The sequence below is a fragment of the Crocodylus porosus genome, unplaced genomic scaffold, assembly GCF_001723895.1.
Source record: "Crocodylus porosus isolate Cpor-Errol unplaced genomic scaffold, CroPor_comp1, whole genome shotgun sequence".
In the NCBI taxonomy this organism is placed as follows: domain Eukaryota; kingdom Metazoa; phylum Chordata; order Crocodylia; family Crocodylidae; genus Crocodylus; species Crocodylus porosus.
Window position 1 is genome coordinate 3460448 of NW_017728945.1, and position 18105 is coordinate 3478552.

The 18105-nt window shown below is 47.4% G+C and overlaps 1 protein-coding gene across 1 annotated transcript in view; it reads left to right on the forward strand.

Moving 5' to 3' along the window:
* The window catches only part of VMAC (vimentin-type intermediate filament associated coiled-coil protein), a 6034-nt gene extending 1621 nt beyond the window's left edge, over nt 1-4413 (forward strand). The window contains exon 2 of the mRNA XM_019550656.1: nt 3523-4413. Within this exon, the coding sequence (XP_019406201.1) occupies nt 3523-3880 (358 nt within the window). The 3' untranslated portion in view covers nt 3881-4413. The remainder of the gene's footprint in view (nt 1-3522) is intronic.
* The last annotated feature ends 13692 nt before the right edge of the window (nt 4414-18105 follow it).

Genomic DNA, 18105 nt, shown 5'->3' on the forward strand with positions numbered 1-18105 from the left:
ATTCATCCCCCTTCTCTCCTCCTGACCCGGCCCGTCTCTCACCCACTGACTCCTCAGTTTACATCTTCACTGACTGCCCATGTTGCATGCATACCAGCCTCTCTGGCTTCTTTACTTTTCCTTCCATCCAGGAAGAGCAGACACCAACTTACTGAAACTTCCTCAGCCTGACGAAGGGCTTTTAAACGTGAAAGCTTGCTTCTAAAAAAAATGTGTTTCCAACTATTTAAGTTGGTCTAATAAAAGATACCAGATTCACCCAAAGAACCTTAGCTGCCTATGTCCTTAGGCCAATCCAGCTACAACCTACACCCCGCCTAACAAAAATGAATTTGTTACCTGACCTTTGTCTACCCCATGCACTGCTTCTGCAGGGGAAAAAAAATGTGATCCTGTATTCCTTAATTTTGGCATTTTCTAACTTTCCAGTGTTTGACTTTGCAACCTAAATGTTCTTTAAGCATATTTTTTTAATGTATTTTCCCTACATTTTTGTAAAAGCAAATTGAAAAATAAAAATATCTCCAATGAACTATATTGACCTATGTGGGTCATTATTTCAAGTTAGGTGGCCGCAGAGCAGGCAAAGCCCAGCCTGAGGGCTGGATTAGGCCCATGGTGGACTCCACTTCCCAGCAGCCCCTGCCTGCATCACTGCAGCTGGTTTCCATGGAGACTGGCCTCAGCAGCTTGCAGGACATGGTAGGTCTTGTAGTAGTGACAGCAGGGAAGACCTGCGATCTGCCCACATGCCCCGGGCGGGGGTTTGCAGGCAGCGGATCATGGCTTTCCTTAGCTCCAGACCACGCTGTCACCACCACAAGATCCTGGCGCCCTCTCAACCTCTTTAGACCCACGGCAGCCCCTGTTAGATTCAACACATCTTTTGGAAATTGGCAGCTCTAAGCTTTCACTCATTTACCATGAAAAATAGAGCAATTTTTCTGTTAAAAACACCTCAGAAAAGCCACAACCGATCAAAATGTTTTTACACTATGAATTCCAATTTGAAATATGTAGGCTTATCCATTGAATCGTGTGTAGGTGTTTGCACCCCACAGCACTCTTAAAATAATCTTGCAACACCCCAGGATGCCACGGCAGCCTGTTTGAAAATCACTGCTCTGGAGAATACGTGCTACCTTTGATTTCAGAGGCTGTTATCTTGGCCAACTTTGGGTCATGCAAAAAGCACTTTCTTGCCAAATTTCAAGCCCCTGCTCCAAAGTTTGGAAGAGACAGAGCTTCTCAGTTAAATGCAGTAAGAATATTTTCACATGGGCAAATTGACTTTTTCTAAATAATCTGAAATTATTTAACTGCTTTCTTTGGGGGGGTGTTAATAAACCATATGCTTTAAAATGAAAAGGTTAGGCAGCCTTAAGTATCACTATACTGTATTAGAATTTGCAACAGGCAGATAGCTATAAAGGTTTTATGGACTAACTAAGATTATATATAGGGAGAGGGATAGGACAAGTGCAGAAGCTTTTGTCAACCCAAGTTCGCTTCCTCATATACTGTGAAAGGATGGCAAAGAGCAGAGCGTAAAGTGGATTGAGCGATTTAAAATACAATAGGTAAGAGAGCAGAAAGCAGGAGGAGAGGGAGTGCTCTGAGAGGCATACAGGCAAGGAACAAAGGGGTCACCAGAGTTATTCCCGGTAATGAGATAATCAGTAGTCCCTGTTTAAACCCTACGGTCTCAAGTTGCACAAGGGAAGTTTAGGTTAGATACTAGGAGAAACTCTCTCATGAAGAGGGTAAGTAAATCGCTGGAGCAGGCTACCCAGGGCCGTGATGGAAGCTCCCTCCATCTGTGGAGGTTTGCAAGACCCGGCTAGACAAAGCTTTGGCTGGATAATCTAGTTGGGCCTGGTTCTGCTCTGAGCAGGCGGTTGGACGAGATGACCTCCTGAGGTCCCTTCTGACCCTACTGTTCTAGGATTCTACATCTAGTCTAGTTGGTGGATAATTTTTGTTCTTCAATTTCACATTCAAACTAGTTTTTAAAAATTTTCTGCCTGAGAACAGCAATCCTGAGGTTAGCAATGGAGTGTCCAGGGAGATTGTTCTGCCACAGGCTTTTGTGTCTTTCTGCAGCTGATAGCAGGGCAGTCTCTTACATGTAGAGATTGCCCTGTCGGCCTAATGTAGACGGCAGATGGGCATTGTAAGCAGGTGATAGTGTATGGCATTGGGAGAGTTGCAGGTGAATGAACTGTAGAAGGCTTCATTATTATATCTAGTGATGATATGGTCTGTATTGGTGTGGGGACACACCAGGCACTGGGGGTCCATTACAGGGCCAGGTGCCTTGTTGAGGATGGGAGTTCATTAGTCTGTTGTTTGAGAGAGACTGTTTGAAGCTGGGCTGTCTGTAAACCAGGACAGGTTTGTCCCTGAAGACTACCTTGAAATGGTCATCCTTTTCCAGAAGGGGTTGGAGGTCATTAATGATGTATCTTAGATGTTCAAGCTGGGGGCTGTAGGTAACAACCAGAGTCCTGGGGTTGGTAATTGAAGCAGGTCAAAATGCTGTCAGTCTGGCTTTGTTGATTTGAGGGGCTACAGTTTTGGGATGATATTGTACCTGTAGGAGTCTGTGCTCCATATGCTTAAGACAGTCATCCCAGTCAGTGGGATCAGAACAGTTGTAGCACAGAGCGTGGCTGTAGATGATTAATCTAATGGTGTGATTAGTAGGGGTTCACCGATAGATTTTTGGGGCCAATACCGATAGCTGATTTTTAAGGAGGCATACCTGGAGAGTAGAGCTGGGCAGTTTCATGGCAGAGCCAGCAGGGCTTGAATAGGAGCAAGCGCAACCACAGGCTGCACTGAGCCGAGTGTGTCCTTCTCTCTCCCTGCCCCCTCCCTCCCCATAGCACCCAGTTGGATACAGCCAGGCCAGCACCATGCTCCTCCCACTCAGCTGAGGGCTTGCCCCAGTGCTGCAGCTCTTAGCAGAGGGTACTCAGCCCACATGTGGATGCCTCAGGCATGATCCTACACAATGCAACATGTCCATCTGCCGTATGGTCCTGGGCTGGGAGAACTGCTGCGGGTCCTTGCCAGGGGCCAGGAGTTCTCTGGGTGCCCACCGCCTGGAGGCTCCACTTGGTCATGGCACAGCTGTCCCCGGAGATGGAAGCCCCTGGGGGTGCTATGGTGGGAGTACCTGGCTACGTGCAGCCTGCCCCTGCAGTACCCGATGGCAGCCCCACTTGTTCCTGTGTAAGCCTTGCCAGTTCTGTCGCGCAGTTTTGCCTGGCCCTGCTCCCCCAAGTGACTGCTGGTTTCCTCCCTGCTGCAGCAGCTATGCAGTGCTGTGGCCCAGAGATGTACCACCTCCCAGGCAGTCCCTACTAGAGCCACTCGCCCAACAGTGGGCAGCATTGAGCCAGGAAGTAAATGGTAAACATTAAATGGTATAATTACTGTTTAACCATTTAATGTTTAACATCCTTGATTTGAAAAAAAACCCTTTTGTTTGAGCCTGTTCTTCTGTTTTCTTCTAAGAGAAATTGCCGCTCTTCAGGAGAGACTGTCCTCATCTGAGGAAACGATTCAGAAGCTGTTGAATCAGATCCAGGAAAAGGACGACTTAATTTTACAGCTGAAGCACAGGAGTCAACTTTTGACTAAAATTTGCAGAAGCCGACCTGCCCTAGACAATCTTCTGTCTTACATGGCAGAAGGGGAACAGTTAAGTTCCTTTCCAGGGAGCCAAAGCAGTTCTAATTCTCCAATTCATGAAGGGCTGCAAGAGACAGACTGCATGGCCAATCAAATATCAAACAACAAAGACTTCTCTCTCAGTGAAGATGAGCTGGAAGAGCAAGATTTGGATAAAACCCTCTTTGGTACAACTGTATGAACAAGAGAAAAGGAAGCTGAGCTTTATTACAAATTTTTCAACACCATTTTTCAGTCTTCATTTTTAATCTGAAAAGCAGGTTCATCTGAGAGTTCTTCCCACATCTTGGGTCTTGCAAGTAGCTTCTTCTATACCTCCATCATTGTGGACTGGGGAAAGCAGGGATTGATTGTATGCCATATTCAAAGTTAGAGTAAGTTGGGGCAATGAGGACTTAAAAGTTTCCTCTTTTCCTTAATAATAGGAACATTTTAATTATGCTTTTTTAGTAGCATTTGTTTTTTTTCAGACCCAAAAGATACTCCACTTTCAAGAATACAAGTCAGACACTATCTGTGTAGTTATCCTTTCAGCTGTATAGGATACGATATATTGCTACCTGCTTCTACTGGTCCTTTCTCAGTCTGCAGTAGATCAGAGTGGTAGACAGTGATTTTTAGAGTAGCATGTTTATACGATTAAACAGAACAAGGAGCAATGGTCTCAGTTGCAGCAAGGGCTTAGGTTAGATACTGGGAAAAAACCTCTCTCACCAGAAGGGTAGTAAAGCATTGGAAAAGGCTATACAGAGGCTGTAGAATCCTTGGAGGTTTTTAAGACCCAGCTAAACAAAAGCCTTGGCTGGGATGATCCAGTTGGGGTCCCCAGTTGGAGTCCTGCTTTGAGCAGGGGGGTTGGACTAGATAGCCTCCTGAGGTCCCTTCCAACCCTAATTTTCTGATTCTAGGATATATTTTAGGAAGCATAATTGCTGACGTCATAACCCTTTAAAATATTGAATAATCCTAGAAATGAAACATCTTAAGTGTTCCACACACTTATTTCAATCAGCAGAAGGAGGACTTTAAAATCAACAAAAGCTGCTTTTACTTGGAGAAGTTGAGCTATGTAGTTTAAAGTGTTGTTGAATTCTTAACCTGCCATTTAGATATGTAGTGATATAATCAGTGAGATTTGAATTCACTAGTTGAATTCTACATTTGTGTTGGGTGAAAGTCATTTTCAATAAATTTTAACCACTTTAATTATTTGCTTAGTGACACTTATGCATAGACTCAACTGAGAGACACCAGAATGCTGCTTGCTTCGTGCCCAGATTGAAGAAAACCAGGAATTTGAGGCAGGTTCTTGGTGATGGGGGGGGAGGGGCATAAGCCCCTGCCCCGAGAGTGGCCGTTGCCAAGCAGGGGCACCAAGAGAGGCACCAGCCAATGCCCCCTCTGAGATTGGTGCCAGGGAGTTGATCAGCTACTGGGGGATACCTGCAACCCTGGTAGGTGATCGGCTGCTGGTACCCCACCTCCCCCCATCTACTCAGGAGGCACCAGTCACTCATGGACAGGTTCACCATGTAACAGTAGTAAAAAGTTCTATTTTCTGTAGGGGTGCACCTAAAAAGATTTTTTAGGTTTATACTGATGGCTGATTATTAGCCAGCCACATTGGCCAATACCGATCTGTTTGCCAATATGCAGCCCGGCAGCTTGAAGAGCAGTGTCCAGCCAGTAAGTCTGTGGGGGGAGGAAGGGGTATGGGAAGTGGGGATGCAGATCAAGGCCCCCTGTGGTAGAGGGAATGGGGCAGGTCACAGCACAGGACTGAGCTGTGGGCAGCTCATCCCAGGGGTGCACAGGGAGAGGGGTGGAGGCAGCTTTCCACACTGTGCACCCCAGGGAAAGTATGGAGAGCATGTGCCCCCCCCCCAGATTTTTGCATGGGGTAAAGGCAGATTGCCTGCTGGGGCCTGTTCCCAGCTGGGCCAGGGCTGTGTTCAGGCTGGGCAGGGGGCTACAGCCACCCTAAAATTCACCATAGTCCCACTCCCAGTACCACCGCCCACCCACTGAGCACAGCCCCAGCCCAGCCCCCTTCTAGGAGGCGGCTGGCACAGCCCCCGAGCCCACAGCAGGTAGCCCGCACTTGCCCTGCACATAGATCTGAGGGCATATGCCCCCCATCCTTCCCCTGCTCCCATTCCTCGTGGCTCCATCCCATGCCCCACCCTGCCACTGCCCCACTCCCTCCCACACAGTGGGTGCCTTGACCTGCCCCCATGCCCCTTTTTCTCCCCACAGACTTACTGGCCAGGTGCTGCTCTCCAAGCTGCCGGGCTGCACTCCTGGCTGCATGCATGCTGCAGCTGCATGTGGCATTTATTTATGACATCAATCGGCCACATCAGCCAAAAAAACAAAGCTGATTGCCAATAATATTAATTTTCCTTTCATCTGCACTGATACCATATGGCCCATTGTATAGGTGCACCTGTAGTTTTCTCAAAATACCTCCCGAATTGCATCTTTATGCTTCAAGTTTACAGGAAAGGAATAAAGAAGGAGGTATTTCATTAGCAAATTCTGTTTAATATTATTGCAGTCACTTATGGAATTCTAAGAAATATTTCTGAAATCTAAACCAGGTATACAGGGTAGTGTTTCTGACTTGATCACTCCATTTTTTATTTTTCTATCAATTTTGATGATTTTAAGTGTATTTTAAACTTTTTACAATTACATTTATTTACTTTTTACAGCTTTTAAAATCAGCACCAGTAACTCTGTGCAAGCATTTCACTGCACTACGTAGTTAGGTGTAACCTCTTTACCTTTTGTACATAGTAAGTACATTTTATCTATGGGCTAATCAGATCGCTACTCTTCCTAAGTTTGTCTTTCTACAATTTTACACTATCAAATTCTGACCATCAGAAACTGTATGCCATGTTCTATAACTGAAAAAGTACTTTTTGATATTAATCCGACATGCGTGTTTTTTATATGTAATAGCCCTCTTTCTTTTTTTTTCTTTTCTTTTTTTTTTAAACAGAAGCCAACGTGTGAGAATGGGTATTCCACTTCAAGTATAAGAGTAAAAGAAATCTCTGTGGCAGGCCAGTAGGGGGGGGGCTCATGCACTGAGCCACCCACCTCACTGTGCCTGATCACCTTCCAGGCTCCGAGTGCCTCCCTGGGGGCGCCTCGCGTCCGGCTGATCCCCTTCCTGGAGCACACTTGCTAGCCTGGGGGTAATGTAAGCTGCCACCACCCCAAGAAAGGACTGTCTCGGCCCCGTGTCCTCAGGGAAACACAGGCCTAATAGTCCTACGGGTACTCGACCCAGTACAGGCACTTGGGGCACTTCCCCAAGTTGGGAGCCAAAAAGGAAAGTCTCCCTTAGTCAGCAGACCTAAGGGGCCTCTTAGGCATAATTTAGACCCACCCCTCAATAAGTCTCCTACACCAGTCACAAAGGAGAACTTTATTGATTACAAGGGGTAGGGTGAAAATAGGGTACAAGACAGAGCAATATCATAGAAATCCCATAGAGCAAAACAGTCTGGCTGAGGTAGCCTTTTGCTCACATATCTGAGTTACTGCCAGCTATGTATCTAACCAGACCTCGAGTAGCTTACTCACAAGCATCATCCAGAGGCTGTTGGAGGTTCCCTCTGGAGGCAGGCAGTTCATTGATCATGAGTTATGGGGGAGAGAGCCAGTTTCAGATTGTAAAACTCTGAGTCCCCCCCATGGCTGCTGCCCACTCCTCCTGGGCAGTCTTAACTTACATAGCCCCTATGACCACATTCACCTGGTCCAGTGGAGGCCAGCTCCGGTTGGCTGTCGGCTAACCAATTTGAAATGGATCACTAGTTGCTGGACAGACTCTAGCCCACCAGGTAGATGCCCCTCACCCAGGTAGCTGATACCAGTCACATAGGCAGAGGGAGCAGGTTCCCCCCCAGGAATGGAGCCAACTCAGGTTACCTAAAGAGATAGGGTAAAGGTGTGTCTCCTCTGCTGGGCCCATCCTAATCAAATCATCTCTAAGCAGAGATTTTGGGGAGAGATGCAGGGCCAAGAGAGTCCCCTCTCGGGGTGGTGGCAGCTTACGTTACCCCCAGGCTAGCGGGTGTGCTCCAGGAAGGTGGACAGCCAGACATGAGGCACCCCTAGGGCCTGGAAGGTGGTGGGGCACAGGGAGGTGGGTGACTCAACACAAGAGCGCCCCCTACTGGCCCATCATGGTCTCACTTTGGAGAAACTTTTGAACATATACAATATATTCATATAACCAAAATGAATTTCTTGTATTTTTTTAATAAACCTAAGATTTTGTTTACTTGTACTCACTAAAGAGTCCTTTATATTTTCCTCGAACTAGGATGTTGACTGTTATGTCCTGAATCAGGTTACATATATTCTGCTTTTACATATTCTCTGTCATTTAAAGTCGGTAACTTCTCCTTCATCAACTGTACATATGCCATGTTGGTGGCACTGGAAAGCTGTTGTTACATCCCTGTGGGCTCATCTACACATGCCCCTATGGCACCATTGTTACTGCACCATCATTTAGTACTTCTTTTAGGAAATAATAAATGATGGTACAGTAACAGCCGTTACTGCACCATGCTGGGAGTGCACAGTTATTTTTAGCTACTATGTTGCCATAGTGACACACTCTAGCTAAGCACAGGGCTTCTGGTTGGGGACAGGCCAGAGCTGAGTGGGTCTCACTTTCTGGGCTATTGAGTCCTGCCTAGCTCCCCTGGGTCCTAATGCCCCTGGCTCCTGTCATCTTTATTAATTTTGTCAATTTTTTATCTAGTCTGTGAGGCCCCTAAAATGGGCTGATGGGCCAGATCCAACCTCCAGGCTGTATTTTGCCTGCCCCTAGTCCAGCCCTATCCATACGTCATCATGGTTCTCTACCACCTGTGCTACATTGGTCCATGCATGTGGAAATGCTGAGGCTACAACAAGAAGAGTTCATTACTTTTTCTCTCTTTACCACCAATATCTACATGACGAATGAGTACGAGGCTATACACCTCAGAGTCCAGGCTACTGTGGGACCACCTCCTAGCTGGTCAACAGAGGTGAGCAGTGACTGGTCACAGCACATTGTCCTGGTATTACAAGCACTGGTGCTGAACTTTTGCAAGTCTTAGGCCACCTTCATAGAGATCTACACTCAACTGGCCCCCACCCTTAAGTGGCAAGCCACAAAGATAAGGGAGTCCCTGACCATGGAACAGTGCATGGGCATTGTCATTTGGAAGCCTGCAAGCCCCAGCAGCCTCTAGTCCATGGTCAACCAGTTTTCCATGGCCAGGTCCCCCATAGGAGGTATGCCTGGCAATCCAGCAGGTAATAATACTGTGAATCATCTGTTTTTCCAGTTGTCACCAGTTGCACTTGCATGGGGATCCTGAACTGCATCATAGCCACGTTGCCATCCTGTGCCTTGTGCAACACTCCTTACAGAACATCAACCACAAGGGTGTCTTCTTCATCATGCTCTGGACCACCTAGGATGGTTCACATACATTGGTGCTGTCTAGTCAGGCAAGGCCTGTGATGCCAGGCTGTTCCGAAACTCCTACCTCCCAGGTCTGATTAGAGTGGAGAAAGCTTACTGATTAGGCTGTCAGCACTGAGGTGCAAGGAGCAGCTGACCCAACATAGTTCCTTCACCCCATGAAGCCATACCTGGGACACCTGGACACCAGGAAGGAACTGTTCAACTACTACCTTTGAGTGCCTCAAGGCATGATGGAGGGCCTTAGGGATCTGCCTAGATGTCACTGAGCACTATCTGCTATGCTTCATTCTCTCTGCCTAACTCCTACATAATATCCACAAGAGCAAGGGTGAAGATTTCCATGAGTCCCTGGGTAGAAGCGGTGAGGCTGGTGGGCTAGTACGACACCATGGTGCCCAAACAGCCAAGAGACCACCACCACAGAATCAGAGAGAAGTAGGGTTGAAAGGGACCTCTGGAAGTGATCCAGTCCAACCAGCTGCTCAAGACAAGATGATCCCTATCTAAACCATCCTATACAAATGCTGGTCTAACCTATTTCCAGAGCTAAACAATCAACCCTGTCACACAACTACAAGACATGTTGCCTTAAGACCCCTAAATTTTGAAAGAACACCCTAGCCTGCTATGGGTAAAGGTGGCGGGGGGCAGCAAGCAAGCAATGGCAACCAGTGTCCTGCTCCTGCAAGGTTATTAAAATATTCTTAAGTGATTCAAGGAAGAGGAAGAGATTCACCTCCGTTTCTTCCCTTCCCCCTTCCCTCTCCTCCCCTACCCCTAGAGCAAAGCAAAGCCCCCTATAATCCAAAGCAACCTTACCATGGGGAAAAATTCCATCCTAATCCCAGATTTGGCAATAGGTCTGACCCCGAGTGGAGGGATAAGACCCTCTAACCAGGAATCTTGAGTTTAGTCCCAGCAGAAGCATTGGCACATCCCAGTCAAAATCTCCAGCCTTGGCTGCAGCCGATACCCAATGCTTTTGAGGAAGTTGGAATCCCTCCCTCCCCCCCCAGACACCTGTAGCAATAGAAGGGGGGGAAACCTCCAGCCAAACCCCATTGCAGGAACCAGGAAAGCCCAGAAACTTGGGGAAAACCAGAATACCCTGCATTCTGTTTTGCAACCTGGGGGTAGCAAGCATAACTCCATGTATCACACCCTCTTAGTGGACAGGCAGACTCTTTTCTGTATATTCTCCATAAACTTATCCTGGCTCTTTTCATCATCTTTCATAATTGAAGCAAAGCTCCACAACTGGCTTTTTCTCCCACTACTGATCATGATCCTCTCCAGTATCACCTGCTTTAGCTGGCAGAGTTCTTATTATCACCCAGCAAGCTCTCTTGCTATTTAAAGAGCATGTCAGGCTCTTTACTCCTAGATTAGCCAACCTCTTCTTGAACATTTCCAATTATGCAGATTCCACAACTCCTGGGAAGTTTGTTCGACTGCCTCACTGTCCTAACAATGCAAATTATCAGCACCAGGCACGGATTAATGTGCAACTCATTTGTGGTGCTGCAAAGATGCTTGCAGCGCCACAAGCCACATGGGTCTGGATCCAACTGAGGAGGCCTAACTGGTGCCAAGTAAAGGACTATCACATGATGTATTTTACACCAAATGTTCCTAGTGATGCAGCCCAAAATCACATTTGGTGTTGTGTAGCCATGTCACACTGCAGATTTATATTGTGTCCATGATCCACCAAGACTCCTAGATCCTTCTGTGTAGTGTTGTCATCCAGGCAGGTATCACCCACCTTGTGTTTCTTGTTTTGATTATTCTTTCCAGAGTGTAGCGCCTTGCATTTAATCAGCATTGAACTTCATCCATTTGACTCTAGACTAGCTTTCCAATCCATCAAGGTCCTTCTGAATTGTGATGCTGTCCTCCAGCATATTTGTGAGGGGACCCAGGAAAACCACTGCTACAGCCTTTGGGATGTAGCGCAGGAGGTGACAAAGCAGGAAGAAAGGTGGTCGCTGGTGTTTTGTTATACATGTAGCCAAGCCTTTTTTAAATCAAATACTTCAAACCCCAAACCAACTTTTGTTGGGTCCTTAACAAGGGGGAGTTGTGGTGGCCAACAGCTTAGACACTAATGCACTGTGCAGATGGTTGGGGACCAGTAAGCTAGATCTCTCCTTTTGAATGATAGAGGCACATCTACATTGAGAGGAAAAAGGTTTGGGGACATGTAAAGGTAGCAACACTATGCAACACAAAGCCTTTTGTTAACCAAAACACTGCAAAATAAAAACAAGGTATTTAAAAGAAGGCTGGAGGAGAATGGGAATTACAATACTCAAGGCACCCATCAAGGCCACGGATGCACCAAGCTCACAGTGTCCAAAAGGGAGGTAGGATGTCCCTCGGCAATGAATGCCATAGGATCATTGCACCATGCCTGCCTGACAGGTTGGAGGAGCAGCATTCACTCTGCTCTAAGTCTTCTCCCTCATGCAAACAGCAAGCTTCAACTATCTAAGTGCTTCTTGAAGGACTGGAGCCTCATGTTGGTGACAGAAGTCACTGGGGAATAGCAGGAGTTGGGTCAGGGGTGGGCAAAATATGGCCCCACACACAGCCTCCCACATATGCCCCCACAAACCCCACACTCACCTAACCCCATATATCCACATACAACACACCCACATGCTTCCACCTATATCCACCCACATGCTCCCCAAACCTATATCCACCCCTCATGCTCTCCACCCCCTAACAATATACAAGAGTAAGACTTCATTGTAAGTTATTGTGCAATCACCTCTGTGCACACTACACAAACGAATGTAAATTAGGACAAAAATATATTTTTTAAATCAAATGAATGAGCATTGTGGATGTTTGCTTTTTAAAATATAATTTGGTATTTTTGTGATACCGAGATGGCAAAACCCCTTTCTGAAAGCAGTACTTTCCGGGGCAAGGGGAGGGACTTATGGCAAAGGTCAGGGGATGGGACTTCCAGTCACAAGATGGTGACCAGGGGACACCTGTCAAGGGGTGAACCTACTCACGTGGCCAACAGCTTTCCAAAACTCAGTAAGTGGCCTTCCGCCCAAAATAATTGCCCGCCCCGGTATAAACAAACGTCATTAGTGAAGTGGATCAACTGTGGCAAACGTATCCTGCCACAGCTGCTCCACTTCATTGGACAAAATGCACATTGCCTGTTGCCCTGCATTGGGCAGGGGCCTGATCCTGCAGGACAACAAATGCACCTTGGGGATTGCTCAGAGTGCGTCTCTAAGTGCAGAGAGCTGGGGTTTCCTTTTTACAAAGATGCACCCTGGGCAGTCTCTGGGGCGTATCTCTAGCATAGCAGCACAGGATCCCTACAAGACAAAGGCAGTTGGTGACAGATAGGAGGGACAAACCAGAGCTCTTCAGTGACTCTTTTGCCTCTGTATTCTTGAATTCTGATGCAGACAAATCTCCCAAATGCATTACTGACAGAACAAGGAGAAACACCAACCTGCTAACTGTCAGCACCAACCTAGTAAAGAGACACTTGGATAGGCTGGATGCGTTTAAATCAGCGGGACCAGATGAGCTCCATCCAAGGGTACTGAAAGAATTAGATAATGTCATAGCAGAGCCACTGGCCCAGCTGTTTGAGCACTTGTGGTGCTCAGGTGAGGTCCCAGAGGACCGGAAAAGGGCCAGTGGTCCCTATTTTCAAGAAGGGAAGGAAGCAGGATCCAGGTAACTACAGACCAGTTGGTCGATCTTACCTCTATCCTTGGGAAAACCCTTGAAAAAATTATCAAAGATCATATTTGTAGGAGTCCAGCAGGTAATATAATGCTGAAGGGCAACCTGCACAGGTTCATCGCAAGTAGATCCTGCCTGACTAACCTTGTTTCTTTCTAAGACCAGGTCACTAAAAGCTTAGAGGCAGGAGTCGAGGTAGATGTCATCTACTTGGACTTTAAGAAGGCCTTTGACACGGTATCCCATCCTATTCTTATAAACAAATTGAACGGCTGTCCCATAGACAATTACAGTCATGTGGGTGGCAAACTGGTGTAAGGATCATAGCCAGAGAGTGGTGGTGGATGGGTTGGTATCCACCTCGAAAGATGTGGGTAGTGGGGTCCCTCAAGGCTCAGTCCTTGGGTTGGTGCTGTTCAATATTTTCATCAGCAGCCTGGATGAGGGCGTGGAAAGCACTCTGCCGAAATTTGCAGATGACACCAAACTATGGGGCAAAGCAAACACACAGATGGGAAGAAACCAAATCCAGGCAGAGCTGGACAGGTTAGAGAAGTGGGCAGAGAACAATAGGATGCAGTTCAACAAGGACACATGCAATGACCTTCTCAGCAGCGCAGCAGCGGAAAGAGATCTCAGAGTCATTGTCAACGCCAAGATGAATACGAGTTGTCAATGTGACACAGTAATTAGCAGAGCTAACTGCACTTTGTCATGCATTAGTAGGTGCATCATGAACAGGTCCAGGGAGGTGATGCTCCCCCTCTATTTGGCACTGGTCAGGCTGCAGCTAAAGTACTACATCCAATTATGGGCACCGCAATTCAAGAAAGATGTGGACAACCTTGAGAGGGTCCATAGGAGGGCCACTCATATGGTTAGAGGCCTGCAGGGAAGGCCTTATGAAGAAAGGCTGAGGTACCTGGACCTTTTCAGCCTCTGTAAGAGAAGGCTGGGGGCGGGGGGTGGAGATCTTGTGGCAGTATACAAAATTCAACTGGGGGAGGGGGGAAAGAGGGGTGCAGCAGGGAATAGGAGCGGCTCTGTTTACCTGAGCAACCCTTGGAATAACCAGAAACAACAGCCACAGGCCGATAGAGAGTAGATTTAGGTTGGATATCAGAAAGAACTTCTTCATGGTTGGGGTTGTCAGAATCTGGAATGGGCTTCCAAGGGAGATGGAGCTCTCCCCTGCCTTGGGGGTCTTCAAAAGGAGACTTGACAAGCACTTGGCTGGGGTCACATGACCCCAGTACTTTTTCCTGCCACTGGCAGCAAGTCAGACTCAATGATACTTTGAGGTAGGTCCCTTCTGACCCTAGCATCTATGGATCTATTGTAGCAGCTGATAATTTAGCCAGGTTAAAAAAAGCGGCCAGACATTTATGCAGGATAGATTCATCAGTGGGCACTAGATATGGTTAAAAGGTGTAAACTACATACTAGGATGTCCTAGGCCTTGATACTGGAAGCAGTGAGGGAATAGGGGCAGCGAATCACACCATTCTTGAAAGGCTCTGCGTATGTACTCTTCCTGTTGGTATTCACTTCCTTCCATTGGGAAATACAAGATACTGTGGTCTAACTCAGTGTGGCACTGGGTGTTTTTAAAGCACAGGCAAAGATGGTAGCAATTATGATCTCATTCTACTTGTATTTAAGAAGCAAGGTGTATAAACATTCACCTGGGAGGTTACATGATTTGAACCAATTCTTCTCACACCCCAGGAGAATAGCCTAAACCACTGGGGTACTGGGTGTTTTTCAGGCATGGAGGGGTGGGAGCACAGAGAATCATAGAAAAATTAGGGTTAGAAGGGGCAAAGGGCCCTCAAATTACTCCTGTTGAAACTATTCCACTTTATATGGAGTAACTGAATATTTACTGGTCCAAGATTCCAGCCTGTACCTCCTGCTTGCAATTACACCCAGAGCTGCATATTGTAATAGAGCCCCACACACCTGTCAAAACCCTTCACACTGCTATTTTTTGGAGAGGGTTTTTTTTGTTTAATTGCTTGTTTTAAATTAAAAACATAAAACAAAAAACAAACAAAAAACCCCAATACCACACACCACTCAAAGATTTGGCTTGCCTGGGAATAGGCACATCAATCACCATGGCCTCCATCAGATTAGGCTTGGCTCCCCTGGCATTTTCCCTGCACTCTCATTTGGAAAATTTCTTCTTCACTGGCTATTCAGCATTGCTAAGTGCAGAGCAGCTTTTAGGGATGAGTAATCCCTGTACACCCTTGGCGACATGTTCCACCTACAGATCTATCATGCACTAAAGCTGTCCACATGCCAAAATAGATTCTGCAGAATCTCTGCTTCCCATGTGACCAAGGTCAACCAGTGCAGACATCTCCCCGAGATATAGGAGAACTCCCCCTTCTTGCATTAATCTGCCTAGAGCCAATTTAGGACATTGTAAGTGTCAAGTTGATAAGTTTTAATTATGAGCATTTGTCAGATGAACTCAGGAATTACTGAAGGAGGAAAAGTACACAGGGGAGGCAAGGGGCAAGAAAAATCACGGGACAGGAATAAGAGGGAGAAAATTTCCCTCTGAGTGAGGCTGAATGGGACGATGAAATAAGGAGCAATGGTAACTTCGTGGTCCAGAGGCTGAGAGGCACTTTCTGGTTTAGAGCTGATTTTTCTGAAGTTCAGTAAAACATACTGCGTACTGAAGACTGTCTTCAAAAGGACTGTGCCTTATCCAGACTTGAAGCAAGGGAAACGCTGAAGGGGATACCACCGGGCACAAGCCACAAGCAAGCGGCGCTCAGGCTTACAGCAGGGACGCGGCAGCGCAGAAGTCTGGCTTCATCGCCTGGTGGCAGTCACCTGCCGCTGCAGCAGCAGCCACACAGGGAGGCAGAGCGCAGCAGCCGAGTGTGGCAAGAGCACTGCAGCCCACCTCCTCTGCTGCAGCTGCCACAAAGTGCCCTGCAGGGGCCACTCCACCTTGCTGTTGTGATGATGTGTGGCTGCTGCCGGGCAAGGAAGGTCACGCCGCTCCTGCCACCGCGTCGTTCCTGCCATAAACCTGAGCCCGAGCACCACTTACCCGTGGTCGTTTGCGCTTGGCACCATCCCTGCCCCAGGCTGAGGCGCCCAGGAACAACAGCAGGTGCAGGGCTGGCAGCAGCAGCCATGCAGGTAAGCCGAGCGAGGCAGCCAGGTGCAGTGAAAGCACCACAGCGGCAGCAGCCGCTCCCTCACGCGCCACCATTAGCATGGGTGACACGGCAGTAACTGAGCCCACCTTGTCATCCTCCTCCACACCCAGGGGCGCCACAAGGGCTACTCCGCCTCCCCAGGCAGGAAGGATGAGGAGGCCAAAGTACACTGCAGCAGGCCCAAAGCTGTCAAGCTGTTGGCCAGGTCCCTTCTCTCCCTGCTGGCAGCCCAGTCCATCTCCACATACGCCTGTGAGCCCATGCCCTGCATGCCTGCCAGCCCACTCTGGGCTCTGCCAGTGCTGGCTGTACAGGATACCAGCACAGACCCTACGCTCCACTCACCTCCACGCCCGCTGACCGTTCTGCATCCCACGACTCCCATACCCACAAATGCATCCACACATCCCTACAAACCTTCATTCCCACCCACCCACAGCTCCCCACAAACCTCACAACCACCCCTCCCTCCCTGCACACCCCATACAATATACAAGTAAGACTGCATTTTGCAGCTATTATGCAATCACTTCTACATATACAGCACAAGCGCACACAAATCAGGACCATTTTTAAAAATTAAATTAAAATATATTATGTAGGCTTGATTTTTAGTATATAATTTGTTTTTGGTTTTTCCCCATAAGATAGCAAACCTCTTCCCCAAAGGAACACTGCCAGGGGCAAGGGGAGGGCCTTCTGGTGGCAAAGGTCAGAGGTGGAAATTCTGGCTCCAAGATGACAACCAGGGGGACAGGGCACCTGTCAAGGGACAGGGCTACCCATGCAGCCCTCAACAGCTTGCTGAAACTCAGTAAGTGGCCCTCCGCCCGAAATAAATTGCCTGCCTCTGTAACAGACACTAGCAGCAGCAAACTGTAAGTTCATGTTCTTTAGTCAAGGAAGAAAAGTTTAGATAAAGACTGTGCCCTAAAATGGGACATTCAGTGACAACAATACATTCCCAGTAGGTATGGACAAATGTATATTAGCAGTGGCTTCAAAAAGGGAGGGGATGAAGGCTGCTGCCTAAGGGTGCCTCCCCATGAGTGGGAACATTTGTTCCCCAAGGACAAACAGCAGTGGCACGTATTTGTGCCACTGCTAGTTGTCCCCAGGGAACACCCCTTCTAGCATGTGGCAAAGCTTTCCCAGGTGGGGTAGGAGAGGCTGGAACCAGCACAAGCTCCCAGGGCTCCAGCAATGATGATCCAGGCAGCACACATTGAAGCCACATGCACCACTCCACCGGGATTTCCCAGTGTCAAAAAAACCCGCTGAGCTGCAAATCTGCAGTGTGGTTAATGCCTGCATGTGAAATGCATATGGTCTGCAGCACAAGCCACACATGAACACTCGACTGGATGCACACTACGAAGCTGTGCTATAAACTTACATCTGCATGAGCCTGTACTGATAGATTTATCTCCGACTAGGAATTTCTTCTTCCTCAACTAAACTTGGGCTGTTTAGGGTCCACAATAGGGCTTCTCTTTTGTTGACTCAATCTAAGACTAGTGTAATTAAATTCCAGAGCCCTTACACAGTCCTACTTACTATATAGGTTCTATCATAACAGCTAAGTGCTGAATTAGCTTTCATTTCTTCTTTTTCTGTAATGGGATTATGCAGGTGCCTGGATTTAAAATTTGCATTTACAATTATGTATGTTGTAATTTCTGTGTCTTTTAAATGAAGTCTAATCCTAAAAACCTAAGAATCCTTCCAAGGTCGTATAGATGGGAGTCCCAGAAAGATCAAGTTACTCACTTAAGGTCACACAAAGGAGTTAATAGTACAACCAAAAGGGACAGAAGAAACATACCACTGCAATTCATTGCCCTATACTCTACTGAAAAATTATTTTAAATTTGAACAGTACAGCCATGTCCAGATGAGTGCAGACATTTCACGTGTGCTTGTGTCACATGTGCTGTGGTGCACAGCAGGTTACCATGGGTGGGGTAAGGGGAGGCTGAGGCCAGC